The sequence below is a fragment of the Macaca nemestrina genome, chromosome 13 (genome assembly GCF_043159975.1).
Source record: "Macaca nemestrina isolate mMacNem1 chromosome 13, mMacNem.hap1, whole genome shotgun sequence".
Taxonomy (NCBI): domain Eukaryota; kingdom Metazoa; phylum Chordata; class Mammalia; order Primates; family Cercopithecidae; genus Macaca; species Macaca nemestrina.
Genome location: NC_092137.1, coordinates 11,836,887 through 11,851,208, shown reverse-complemented (window position 1 = coordinate 11,851,208; position 14,322 = coordinate 11,836,887). Strand labels below are relative to the sequence as shown.

The following is a 14,322-nucleotide window of genomic DNA, read 5'->3' as shown; positions in this document are numbered from 1 at the left end:
GAAATACATACATACATACATACATATATATATATTCTGACCCCCTTTTCCTGGGAGGTTACCTGGAAATGTACTCCAGCTTTTGCTTATTGTAAAAGAGTAAACTAAGAAAGACAAAAACAGCGATTGGGTAACAGTAGCTCCAGTGAGGGCCTCCCAAGCTGCAGCTCTGTGGGAGGACTTAGGAGCAAGCGGAAGAGAGAGCTCTCCTGGAGAGAGGTCCTGGGAAAATAGGGTTACCTACACAGGGAGCTGACGGTCTGGGGAAACTAGAGAGTGTGGAGTGTGATAAAGGCACTAAAAGCAAGGAAGCAATGAAAAGAATTAGAAACTACTGAAAGAGAGCAACTTCTTGTAGAGGTAGAATAATGCTTAAGAACAAGGTCTCTGAACCTCTGTGGGTTTGAATTCTAACCCTGCCACTTTCTAGCTGTGTGACCTTGAGCAAATGACTCAGCCTCTCTGTGCTCAGTTTGTCAGCTCTCAAGCAGAAATCATAATGGGACCAACTTAGAAGGCCGTTGTGAGGAATAAATGAGTTAATATTTCTAATGCTCTTAGAAGAAAAGAACCTGTCACCTGATTTATGGTATGTAAAGTTTGCTAAATAAATTTTTAAAAAAATTATAAAAGCCGTATGAAAAATATGGTCATCCAAATAGAAGGAATAGATCCCAATGATAACAAGGTAATAGGCTTAAAAATAAAGAATGCGATGGTTTCCACGTGATCGGCTAATGTCAGAGTTTAAGGACATTGTCTGTTTGGAGGGTGCGGGGGATGGGCAGGGAGTAGTATTTTTCCTAACAATAAAAAAGAGAGGCGGCCGGGCGCGGTGGCTCAAGCCTGTAATCCCAGCACTTTGGGAGGCCGAGACGGGCGGATCACGAGTTCACAAGATTGAGACCATCCTGGCTAACACGGTGAAACCCCGTCTCCATTAAAAAATACAAAAAACTAGCCGGGCGAGGTGGCGGGCGCCTGTAGTCCCAGCTACTCGGGAGGCTGAGGCAAGAGAATGGCGTAAACCCAGGAGGCGGAGCTTGCAGTGAGCTGAGATCCGGCCACTGCACTCCAGCCTGGGCGACAGAGCGAGACTCCGTCTCAAAAAAAAAAAAAAAAAAAAGAGAGAGGCAAACATAACCTCCAGGAAAAACACTCCCCATACCTCTCCCCACCAAGAAAACTCTTTACAAGTAAGGCAGTATCTGAACGCAGAACAAATTAAAATATGATGAGATTATGCATAAATGCTAGAGTGTGAGAAAGGAGATCATTGGCATATGATGCTCTGTAGAATCAGCCAGACCCTCCTCTATCAGGCGTGAATCCACAGGGCAGTGTGCAAAGACGCGTCAATCAACTGGGTAGGAACAGGAGACTGTGGCCTTCATTGTGAGCCAGTATTTCCCAGTTGATTCTATAGGACCAGTCACATAAATCGCTTCGATCACATTTTTCAAAAATAAATCTAAATCTAGACAAAGTTTCACTTCCTCCCCCGACAAAACGTGCTCCCTCCAAGAAAACCCAAATTTAGGTCCAGTCCTTTCCCAAACCTAAAGACAAGAAATAAAAGCAATAAGCAAACTACCGTTTCCAGTAACTGGGCCAGGATAAGCTAGAATTCTGGGAATTGCTGTTCTTATTAGAAATGTCACAATCAAAGTACACATCAGCCAAGAGGGAGGCACGACATAAATGGTGTTGCTGTTTCTGGTGTAACAAATTGTCCCAGCGTTCCAGGCCTTCTGCTGTCTTTACTCTTGTTTGGGGATGGAGCGGGGCAGGGGCGTTGGTGTGTGTGTGTTTCTTTGGGTTTCTGTATTCCACAGCTACATTCTTCAAACCAAGAGCTCGACCTCCGAGAAAAACTTTCCCTCCAATATGCCTCCAGTCAATGGAGAATGAATCGCTGGCTCCTCTGCACTCACAAGTCTACGGGCAACTCTGTCATAGCACCTGTCACATGGCACTGCCATTATGATCCTGCTATCCCCTCCCCTGCTTGGTGAACTCCAGAAGGAAAAGACTAACCATAACACACTCATCACTGTGTCCCCAGTGCCTAGTGCAGTGGCACAGTCACTAGTAGGGAGGGAGAGAGAGGGACGGTGTCAGGGAGAGGCACAGAGAGAGAGAGGAGAGTGGGAGAGAGAGGGTGAATGACAGGGAGAGGGACAGTGGGAGGAGAGAGAGACTTTGAGTCTTATTTTCTCCCCTGTTGCCCTTCCTCCTCATTTTTGGTTTTCTCATTACTAAACATTCGTGGAATTTAGGAACCTACCTTCTACGGATAGCAGGACATAACAATGATCAATGATCAATGCCGGGATAGAAGGAGAGGTGTGAGTTGGAAGCCTGCCTGATGCCCCAGCCACCTCCCCATGCCATGCGGCCTCCAGTGTGAGTCCGTGCTCCAGACCATGCATCAAACTGCCAGCTGGTCACCTGCCTTGGGAAGTTCCATGGGCAGTTCACACTCAGCCAGGCTAACAGTGGACCCCGAACTGCTTTCCTGCCTCCAGGCCCACCCCTATGGCTGTACTCTCACAGGGCTGCAGATCTGGAAGGTTTGCCTGCTTGGGGCCTTTCAATCCGCCTGCCCCGGCCCCTCACATACCATTATCTGTAGGATAAAGTTCAAGGTCCTCAGAAAAGCAGACGAGGCCTCCTCTCATCAGTGCCCATCCTCCTCCTCCATTTTCATCCCCTCTTCCAATCACATCCCCCAGATCTCAAAGACACTGTACTGTTTCTTACCTCTGTGCTTGGTCAACTGGTACGGCTCTTTCAATACACTGCAGAACACTCACCTTCTCTTGGAAGCATTTTTCTGAAATTACTTCTGAACCCCCCACCCACACAAGCTGTTACAAGCCCTACTTCTTCCCTCCCATGAGGCCTGTGGTGAACAGCAAGCTTAGGATTCAATGAAATCCTGCTGTAAGCATGTGGAATGCAACTCAGAGAAGTCAGGTAACTTGCTCAATGTCACACATGCTGTAAGTAGTAGAGCCATGACCCAGATTTTGCACTCCTGATCCAACACCCCTACCATGGATGGTGGCGGCTTTCTGTAATTTCACCCTTGAAGCAGGAGCCTCCTGCTTGGTGCCTCCCATCCTGAGCTCCCTGTGTTGCTGGGAGCCCAGCTCTGTGCAGGGTGGGGATGGAGGCCAGCGGATTGCCTTTCCTTACCTGCCTCTCGTGTGTCCTGCACGTCGGGCCAGAAGCTGGGCTGGAAACCTGGTAGCCATGGGCTCCTGCCCCACAGTCTGGAGATTGGGACTGAACCATGGGAAGCTGCCCGAGGCCACCTCCATGACTATGGGGTCTGCACTCCCACCCACAGGTGAAGGGGGTCACTCACTTCGATTTCCTGCACCTTCTCACAGACCGAGGCTTTTCTCCCTCCAGACATAACTGCCACTAACTGCTCTCTCCTCAGGATTCCTGGCCTCCATTTGGCCCCAGTCCCTGCCAATCCCCTTGGAGATAAAATTTCTGCTCCTCACAGAGTGCCCAGGCCAGGCCTTCCTCGCAGCCTTCTTTATCCACATCACTGACGCCTCTGGATTCGTCTCAACAATGAACCTCTCACTCTGCCTGCAGCTGCGCTGAGCCTCGGGTGTCCTCTGCGAATCCTTGGTGACTCTCTGTTTCAGCGTCCCTTTCTAACTGTGGGCTCCTCAAGGGTGGAGACTAAGTGTTACTTTTGTTCTGTAGCCACAAGGCTTGGGCCAGGCCACAGTAGGGACACTAAGCATTCCGGTGTCATCGCTTCTACCCTGCACCATTCCACAGCCCCTCTGGAGCCTCCCTACCCACACATGCTGCCTCCGCCTCTTCCCCACAATGGAAGCATCCCAGGGGTAAGATCTGTGGGCCTGCAGCAAATTACATGATGCCCCTGAAGCTTCAGCTATAGCTCCAGGGCAGGGTGAAGGCCCGAGGAGAAAGGAACAGGAGAGGGAGTTTGGGACCACCTCTGGGAGTGCCGGGAGTGGGGTGTAAACAAAATATCTTCCTACCCAAACAGTAGAGGCTCAGAGAGTTTGAGGGGTGAGGGTGATGATGGCCTTTGGGCTGTGGAACATGGGGTCTAGGAAGGGCCAGAACGACAGCCTCGGGGGCAGACAGAGAGCAAAGCATGAAAAACAATCCCAGAGATGCTGAAGGGGCTGGGCCAACGCCTGGGAACCAGGTGCAAGGCAAAGAGGCTGCGGTGGGAGGAAGAGGCAGAATCTGGGTAAGGGCGTTGAGGGGCTCGGGCGTGGGGCAAGGGCTCTCATTAGACGTGTGCAACTGCATTTGCGGTAACGACCATCTGGTAAGGGCAACCAATGACATGAGTGTGAATGCAGACCTCTTCCTCTTGACACTGGGGAGCCACTGAAAGTTTTTTAATCAGGGAGGTGACAAAATCCTATCTCTGCCTGGAGGAGGATTCATCTCAGGAAGAAGAGATTAGGAAACAGCCAAAACGTTCGCAGCTCCGTGGGGAGCTAATCAAGCATCCAGAAAGTGCTGCGGGCAATCTCCGAAAGCATCAACGGAAAGGAGTAGCCCTGTTTTGGAGACTGCAGATATCCACGGCAACAAACCGCAGCTGGACATGGAGTATTTTCTCTAATCTTAAAATGTAAAAGCGTAATGAGGACATTCTATCACAATGGCACTCACATTAATGTTTGAAGACCATACATTTCGAATCCACCCAGGGTCTCTCATTATTGGAATCTGAAAAACAAAAACATTAGAAATTAATTAATAGAAATGTTCTGGAATTAGGTGGTGGTAATGGTTGCATAACTCTACCAACATACTAAAAACTCACTGAACTCTACACTTCAACATGGTGAATTCGGTGGTATGTAAGCTATATGTCAATTTAAAAAAATAAATTAGTAAGAAGAATGTGTGGCTGGGTGCAGTGGCTCACGCCTGTAATCCCAGCACTTTGGGAGGCCAAGGCAGGCAGATCACCTGAGGTCAGGAGTTTGAGACCAGCCTGGCCAACATGGTGAAATCCTGTCTCTACTAAAAATACAAAAATTAGCTGGGCATGGTGGTGGGCAGCTATAATCCCAGCTATTCAGGAGGCTGAGGAAGGAGAATCACTTGAAACCCAGGGGCGGAGGTTGCAGTGAGCCGAGATCATGCCACTTCACTCCAGCCTGAGCAAAAGAGCGAAAATCCATCTCAAATACACAAACAAAAAAGAATGTGGTGTCTTTTCTTTGAGCACATTCAACTATGTTGTGTCAATTACATAGGGTACGTTATGAGGTTGGAAATGCCCTGTCTCTCTTACTCTTTCACTCTTTCTTCATCTTCACTTCCTCCCCAAAGCACGTGGATCCTATTGATAAAGGTATAAGGAGGTCAGGCGGCATGAAAAAATGATGGAATTGGAAGTCAGAAGACATGACTCAAGTGCTGCCTCTGCTGTTTCTTAGCCACAGGACTTGTTTTCTCACCTGTAAAATGTAGGTAACAACAACCCCTGCCCTGCCGAGCGATGGGAGTTATTGTGAGCATGAAGTGAGTTCATTCAGGCAAAAAGGCAAAGCCCAATTCAGGTACTAGCTATTAGGACTGTTGGCACGGCGTTATCCTAGCAGGTAGGACATGTGCAGTACCCCTTTCTCACAAGTGTCCCAGTTAGAACTGCACAAATGGCACACAGAGTAGGCCCAGCCTTCCTGAGGGATGTATTGTCCTAGGCCTAAAATTATACTTAAATTATACTGAAAAACATGTGTGCTCTGAGTTCAACTGCCAATAGCCCAGAATAAACAGCTCCAGAAGCCCCTAACCCTCTTCCCCTGTCCTGTCCCTCCTTGGCCCTGCACCCCACCTCATATTCATCTGACCCACTTAACTTTTCCAGCACATATTTGTTGACTGACTGTTAGTTAATGGTGTTGCTTTACATCATGACAGAGAATAGCTCTAGGGGTCATGTACTTTGCTAGGTACTGGGAACACAGCAACAAATGAGATGCAAATCTTGTCCATAAGTCACTCATAAGCTAGTGGAGGGCAGGAAGACGAGAAAGCACAGAGGAGGAAGTTAAGCGTCTGCCCATGGGTAATGCAGGGAAGGTTCCGTGCCTTCTGAAGAGGGGACAGTTGAACTGCCTCTGCAGGGTGAGTGGGAACTCTGGGAGAGGAGAGGACAAGAAAGGCTGCTCCAAGCAGAGCAGAGAGCATGTTCAAAGAAACAAAGTCATCGCACATGTGTTGGGAACAGCAAGGTGCCCCTCGTGACTCCAGAGTAGTTGCGCACATGCAGGAGGCATGAGGGGGTGCCGGGGGGACCACGGGGCAAGCAGGCAGGGGAGAGTGAGACCGGCACGGCAAGGGCCTCACATGCCCCCAGGAGGACCTCTGGCCTTGTGCTCTAAGCCAGCCAGTTTCATTTTTTTAAGAATGCCCTCCTCAGACAACAACTCTTGCTGGAGCCCATTATGTAATTAGAAAAAAGGGCAATGGCTATGGTCAAATGGGGAAGGGGCCTGGAGTCTTGGTTACAGAAACCTTGAGGCTCTCAGAGCAGTGTGAGAGCAGTCACTGTGCACCAGTGAGGACTACAGAGGAAGGGAGGGATGATCAGATCTGTGTCTTACAAGGACCACGCTGACCTCCGAATGGGGGGTGCATTCGAGGCAGAGAAGTGAACTTGAAGGTTATTCTAGCAAAGGATGGCTGGGATATGGACAAAGGTGACGATGGTGGGACAAAGAGGAAGACGAGCTCTGAACACATCCACATGGTAGAATCACCAGGAAATGATATGCAACTTGGATTGGGGGATTGAAGTACAGGGAACTTTCAAGGATGCCTGAAGTTTCTAGTCTGGGTGACTAGGTAGATGATTATCTCTCTCACTAAATTAGGAAAGCAAGAGGGATGAATTTAGGGAGGAATAGTCTCCTGGAACCACATCCAAAATAAAAAGGATAGATTTTCCTTTAAGACAGAACCTGGGAAAGAAGGCAGATGTGTGTTATAGGATTCTATCCAATCTGGATCCTTGCTGGGGAAGCAGGGGTAAGGCCGTTGATTTCTTTATCTATATGTTGCTTAATATGGAAGCTAATGAAGTCCTCATTTCAACAGAGCAATGCATTTGAAACACTTCTTGGAATCCAGTTGCTGCTTCTATTTCAGCTCCTCTGGAATATTTCAGCATGCCACAAAAAGTCATGCAACTTGGGTACAGATGTTCTGGACCATCCAACTCAAATTCTTCAGGGGCCACCAACACAGTCACACGGGCACCAGAATTCTCTGCCTACAATAGTTGGATTGATTTCACACTCACGAGGTAGGCTAGGAAAGCTGCCAGCAGTTTAAATTCACAGTGTTTGGATTTGGCACCAATTCAAATGAAGTTTTAAATCAAACACAAGATATATTCTTGCACTGCCAGAGGAGCAATATCTCTGACCCTCAAGAGTCTGGTTTGAATTCAGAGATTAAATATAAACACAAGAGCACCAAAAATGGTGACCCAGTATATTTCAACAATAATTTCTTTCACAGCTAAGAAGAAAATAGGCTCATTCTGCCCACAACTATTTGTCTGTTGTAATTCGAAATTCCAATATAAAATGTGAAGCTCAGCCATTTGGATTCTGGCATCAAGCAGTTGGCAGTCATGGTGGAAGCCAAAAATGAACCTGGCTTTTAACTCCAGTTTTTCTACTAGGAGCTGTGTGGCCTTGGGCAATAAATTACCTTTCTAAGCCTCAATATTCTCATTTGTAAAGAAAGGTTAACAATAAAATACTTACCTTAACTGATGTGAGAAGCAAAAGATAGAATACTGTGAAAATAGTAACGTACCATACAGATGTCAGTGGCTACTCCTGGATGATTGTCATGAAGTGGAAGATTCAAGGTCAGAAATAGGTGAGCATCTTCCGGGCAGCTGGTTTGCTTCTACCTTGCTTATATCATGAGCTGCATGATTGTTCAGATCCTTGTTCAGTGCATTGGCTACCAGAGCCACATTCCTGTTTTCAGTGTGATCAGACTCCAGGAAACGCATGCTTGTGTTAGCCTCCTTCTCAACTCTATTGTTTGTCTTGATTTCTTTCTTCCTTTTATTTCTCATTTAACATAGATTTATGTAACTGCTATGGATTGAATATTTGTGTCCCCACCCATACCCTTGCCACCATAAATGCATATAATGAAGTTCTAATCCCCAAGGCGATGGTATTTGGAGGTATGGCCTTGCAGAAGGTGGGGGGTTATTAGGTGATGAAGATAGAGCCTTCATAAATTGGATTACTCCCCTTACAAAAAGAGACAGGAGAAAGATAATCTCACTCTGCTATGTGAAGATACAGCAAGAAGGCAGCTGTTTGCAAACCCTGAAAGAGAGCCCTCACCAGAACCTGACCATGCTGGCACCTGATCTTGGTCTTCTAGCCTCCAGAACTATGAGAGATCAATTTGAGTTATTTAAGTCACCCAGTTTATGATATTTTTCTTATAATAGCCCAATCTGGCTACAACAGAAATCCTGTTGTGTTTTGAACCATTTTTTGTCTATGGATATATACAGCAAAGGATAGACAGGTGATAGATTAGATAGATAGATAGATAGATAGATAGATAGATAGATAGATAGATAGATAGATAGATGTGATAAATAGAAAAAATGGGAAAAGGCTTAGAGAATGAACACAGTAAATGTAGATAGATGAGCAAAAGGAAGATGGACACTTTCCTGCCTTCTTTCTCTGGGTTATGTTGTTTGCTTGCTCCCTTGACCATGCCAATTATTACTGTGTAAAAAGTACTTGAAATAGAACCTCCAAGACTGGTCTTAGTCAGAGCCTCTGCCACTTCAGAGTAGAATCATACTGACCATTGTGTTACCCTCTCTGAGTTTCAGTTTTCTCTCCTAAAGAACTTACATGATACTACCTACCTCATGTAAGTTCTGCTATGAGAGTCAGATGGGAAATATACTTGAAAGTAACCAGCTCATGGTAGATACTCAATGAAGCTGAAATTGAATTCCAATCACAGCCTCATTCAGATTAAGACCCAGGTCACAGTTCCTTGTAATCTTCATGTGGCTGGGCTCACTGCTACAGTTCTTGCCATGATTTGCTGGAAGTCACATATCTGGAGCCTACGTCCAAATTCACATTCAGATCTGTGGGACTCCAAAGCTCTTGCTGCTGTTTCATTGATGGTGCAATATTTAAACAGCAGACATCTCACAAACACAGAAGGAAAAGAGAGAGAGAATTCACAGAGAGTAATGTTTCCAGATTATCAGGCCCAAAGTGCAGGCTGCTCCCAGTTTACAAATGGGGTGTCCAACATTCATTTGTAAATTTTTGTAAAAGCAGGGTAACATTTTCATGTAGAAACAGTACTACCAAAGTCAGCTTTTCCAGGACAAGAAAGGCAGAGAAAACTATAGCATAACTGAAGAAACAATGGCAGCATATAACTCAGGACCTAAAGGCATTATTGTTGGTTTATACAGTCTGCTTTCATGGGAAAACCCAATCACAGTCCAATGGAGAATTCCAGGAATGTGTGGGAACGGTCAAAAATGTAAGAGAAGAACCCTGGCCTGGAAATCAGGCCATCCAGGCTTTAGCGCTGGTGTCGCTAACTTGTTGCAAGGCATTGACAAGGTATCGCCCTTCTCTGGGTCTCAGTTTTTCCATCTAACAGACGCTCGAGTTACACTCAGTGATTTCTAAGGGCTTTTCATCTCCAAAATTCTACATCTATATGCCTACACCCTCCTACATCATGATTCCAACAATGATACCCCCTTTCTTTTGTAGCCTGGTACCCTCTGTTGAGATAAAGGAAGAAGATAAAGGAAGGTTTGCTCTGAGTAGGGGAGAGATGGGGTGAAAGGGATGATGTTATATGTATGAGGACTCCTCCTGGGACAGTTCTGGCAAATCTGATGAGATAACCACTTGTGGTCTCCAGCATGGGTTTTGGAGTCAAACTGTCTAGAATGATCTAGGGTAGAATGCTGGCTTCACCACTTACCATCTGTGTGGTCTCGAGCAATTCATTTAATATTCCTGAGCCTCCATTTCCCCTCTATAAAAGGGGAATAACAATGACAACAATAATAGTAGTAGCTTTGTCATAGGGACTTTGTGAGGATTAAAGGAGATACTTAATGTCAAGTGCTCAATATATATTCGTTATCATCATCATCATCATCACCACCATTATCATCATCACCTTCCCTTCCTCCCATTGAGAGGTGCATAAACTGGGTTCTAACTGTAACCCTGGCCTGCTGGGTGACTTTGGCAAGTTTTTTTCCCTCTTTAGGTCAGCTTTCCTATTTATCAATGCCTAAATTATATCCAAGCAAGGGTACCTAACTGGCCAAGTGCAACACAACTGGTCTCCATCTCTAGTGCCTTCTGCTCCACTAAGCACATCACACCACGTCGTTCCCAGCTGAAAACTTTTCATGGCTCCCTATTGCCCGGGAGTTAAGGCCCAGCTCTGGCATGCATGGTCCTGCACGATCCACTCCTGCCTGCCCTCTTGCCTCACCTCCTCTCCCATGCCTCATTCTCCACTCCAGGGACATGCACACTGTTCCCATCTCAATGACTAGGTTCTCCTGGTTCCTCCCAGTCAAAGGTTGACCCTCCACCCAAATCTGTCCTTGGAGCCATTTCCATTACTCAAAAACCAGCTCTCCATGGGGCCTTCTCAGAGTTCCCCCTTGGCAAATAATCGTCCTCCTCTGTGCTGACTCAGCATTCCAAAGAGAAGGCCACAGTGCAGTAGGCAAAAAGTGAAACTGATGAGAGTCAAGCTGCTGGATTCCAGCTGTGGGGGAGCCGACCATGAAGGGTAATGCCCATTCCCTGGGTGGCTGAAGGCAGGTCACTGCTCCTCTTAGGGCCTAGTTTCCTTCTCTGTCCTGTTAGTTAGGAGAGATGACCTCCAAGGGTCTAGGTGAAGGTTGCTGCCCCACTGCCTGACACAGCCGGTCTTGGATGCCAATCTGATGCCAAACTGTGATCATTACTCAGGGTCTTTCTCAGTGAGGCCCAATTCAGTTCACTTCCCCAGGATCTTCTCACATGAAACTCTTGAAGTCCAGCCAGCTTCTCTAAGGGGCCTATTCAGTCATAATTAGCGGAGACCACTCACTCATCATTGAAACATGTCAGAAGAGTCATTTGAAGGAAGTAATCATGCCTGGGTCAATGGTAGGATCCATCCCAGCAGGCAGGTGAGCACCCGGGGTGCTTATAAGAAACAGCAGCGCTTGATTGGGAAGGGCTCTGGCCACTCCCTTTCTCCCTTCCCAAGCCACATCCAGTCACAAGCAAATCCTGCAGCTCCACCTCCAGTGGGGGACCCCAACCACTTCTCCCATGCATGCACCACCACCCAGTCCCAGCCACACTGCTTTCTCCCGTGGCTCCAGCAATGGCCTCACAGTCAGTCTGTTTCTTCTCCTCACCAGCTCTGCTCCTCACAGCAGCCAGAGGAACCTTCTGGAATGTTAGAACACGCCACTCCTCAGCTCAAACTCCCCCTCCCCATGCTCCCCAGTCTGCTCAGTAAATTCCAGGGCCCTACAGTGGCCTCAGGGGGTCTGGCCAGGGTTCCGGACTCACCTCCTGCCACCTCTTCATCATCCATGGTAGCTTCTTCCACCTTAGGGACTGTGCATGAGCTGTTCCTCTGCCTGGCAGAGCCTCCCTAAGCCTCCTTCTCTCACTTCATGCTGGTCTCTGCTCCAATGACCCCTCCTGGAAGGGAATTCCTTGGTCCATCTGATCATCCCCGACCTCCTCACCCTGCTGTCTTTTTCTTCTTAGCACTTTATCAGTATCTGATGTTAGATACTTATTCTTTATTTGTTTTCCGTTTTTCCTACTAAAATGTAGGACCTTCCTTTCTCTCCTACTATACCCCCAGCACCTATGATAATGCCTCGCGTGTAACAGGCTCTCGCCTAAGAGGTGCTGTGTGGCTAATCGCTACAAAGGTTATGTTTAGTCAGTACCCCTGCTCTTTCACCAAAGCTATTTCCACTTTTTAATGACAGTCATAAAGTTTCAGAGCTGGGAGGAAGAGCTCTTTTTGCCCCTTTTGATATTTTGATAAAAGCTATGAATCCTCTCCCCACAAAATGCACATTCACCCAGAAACCTGCACACCATTTTAGGTGGCTCAAAAACCTGTCACATTACCTAGAAACATCTTTTAGTTAATGAGCCCCCAGATATAGACCACCTCCTCACCCCACGCTCCAAGAGGGTAAGTGCTTGCTCAAGGTCACGCAGCTCTAACCTGATGGGAGTTCCCCAGAATATCATGGCAATGGAAAGATAATTAATACTCAAGGGAATTGGATCTAAGCCCTGGTTATAATATTTAATAATGCTTGGTCTTGAGTAGGTCTTGAGCACTGTAAGCCTTAGGAGTTCCATTTCTTCAGTTATAAAATGAGCTTAATAATACTTGCTCCATCTTCCAAGATAACAAGGGCAGGTTGAATGCTTCTAATGTGTGTACCTCCGATCACTCTCTGAGTTCATCTGATGACATTGGGCCCACCCAGGTAATCCAGGATAATCTCCCTATTTTAAGGCCAGTGATGAGTAACCTTAATTCCAACTGCAACCCTCATTCTTTCCTTTACCACATAATGTAAATTTTTCACAGGTTCCGAGGATGAGGATGGGGCATCTTTGGGGAACCACTACTCTGCTTGCCTCCTAATGGGCTTGCCCACACCTCCCTGTATCACCCTGCAGTTCACTTGCCTTGCTGCAGCCAAAGTCTTTTTTTTGTAACACAATTTGGTTATGTCACTGTATTAGTCCGTTTTCATGCTGCTGATAAAGACATACCCGAGACTGGGCAATTTACAAAAGAAAGGGGTTTAATGGACTTACAGTTCCACATGGCTGGGGAGGCCTCACAATCATGATGGAAGGCAAGGAGGAGCAAGTCACATCTTAAGTGGATGGCGACAGGAAAAGAGAGAGCTTGTGCAGGGAAACTCTCATTTTTAAAACCATCAGATCTTGCGAGATTCATTTGCTATCACAAGAACAGTGCAGGAAAGACCTGCCCCTATAATTCAATTACCTCCCACCAGGTTCCTCCCACAACACACGGGAATTATGGGACTTACAATTCAAGATGAAATTTGGATGGGAACACAGCCAAACCCTATCAGTCACCTCTATGATTAAAACCATTACATCACTTCCCACTGCTTTTAGAAGTAAATACAAAAAAAGTATACAATTTTCTAAACCCCCCTGAACTTGGTGAATGGTTTTCACCCACACTTGCAGTCTCATTTCCCACTTGCTCCCTTTGGTCTCTCTGGCCCAGTCACACTAACCTTTCAACCCCTCCTATTCAGCTTACTGCATCCAGCCCCATGGCCTTTGCACATGCTACTCTCTGTGTCTGAGATATGCTTCCACTGGATAGCCTCTCTTCACCCTCCAGGCCACAGCCAAGTGTCCCTTCCTTGTAGGGGCTGTTCCTGGTCTCCTCAACCTGCTCACACCCTGTTTACACCCTCTCATAGGGCACCCTTGTAACTCGTTCATGGCACTTAGTGCAGTTTGCAAATTTACATTTGTTTGCATACTCAGCTGATGACAGTATCCTTCCAAAGGAACAGTGCCTGTTGGTCTCATCATTGTGTTTGCAGCAGTGGCTGGCACTGGTAGTCAATAAGAAAGGTGATTTTTTTCAATATACAGATGAACTCAGAAGGTCAAGGGACTTGGCCAAGGCCACCCAGCTAAAGTGGTGGGGGGAGGGTAAGCTGGGATTTGACTAAGTTTGACTTACTTCAAAGCCATAACACCATACCATCTGCATTTCAGGCTACTATTTATAGGAGGGGGCTGGAGATGGCTTTATTTGATGAATAAGCCACATCCAGTCACAAGCAAATCCTGCAGGCCATTCATCAAATTTTCCCATTTCAAAAGATGAAGGTTGTATTGATCTCTGCAGCCCTCAAGGGGCCTCATGTCTTGGGCTTTTGTCTGATCAATCCCGTGGCCAGTAAGCAGTGGAAGTTCCCACCACTAACATGTGGAAGTTCTCCCCTGTTCCTGATCATGTCCTCCCAGCCACTTTGAGAGGTGAGCTCCTCCAGGCCTCACCATTGATAAATGGTGTCTACCTAGTCCAGTGCCCAGTGTTTACCTAGACATCTGACACATAAGTGTGTGTGGCCTCTGGAGGTACTCAGATAGCAGGATCCCTGGGAGAGGAAACTCCATGGAGCAGAGTCCTGCAGGG

The 14,322-nt window shown here is 46.9% G+C and overlaps 1 protein-coding gene across 9 annotated transcripts in view; it reads right to left on the bottom strand.

Annotated features, from left to right (window-relative positions):
* LOC105486474 (lipin 1) overlaps positions 1-14,322 on the bottom strand; it is a 142,538-nt gene that overhangs the window by 101,025 nt on the left and 27,191 nt on the right. For 6 of the 9 annotated variants that reach the window (XM_071076248.1, XM_071076249.1, XM_071076246.1 and 3 more), the window contains exon 1: positions 4,687-4,705. Coding sequence is in view for 3 of the 9 variants with exons in the window: in XM_011749335.2 (XP_011747637.1) it covers positions 4,687-4,743 (57 nt within the window). In the remaining 6 variants the exon portion in view is untranslated. Of the gene's footprint in view, positions 1-4,686; positions 4,744-14,322 lie in introns of those variants that run through there. The other 3 variants (XM_011749335.2, XM_071076247.1, XM_024794290.2) reach the window with 1 other exon arrangement.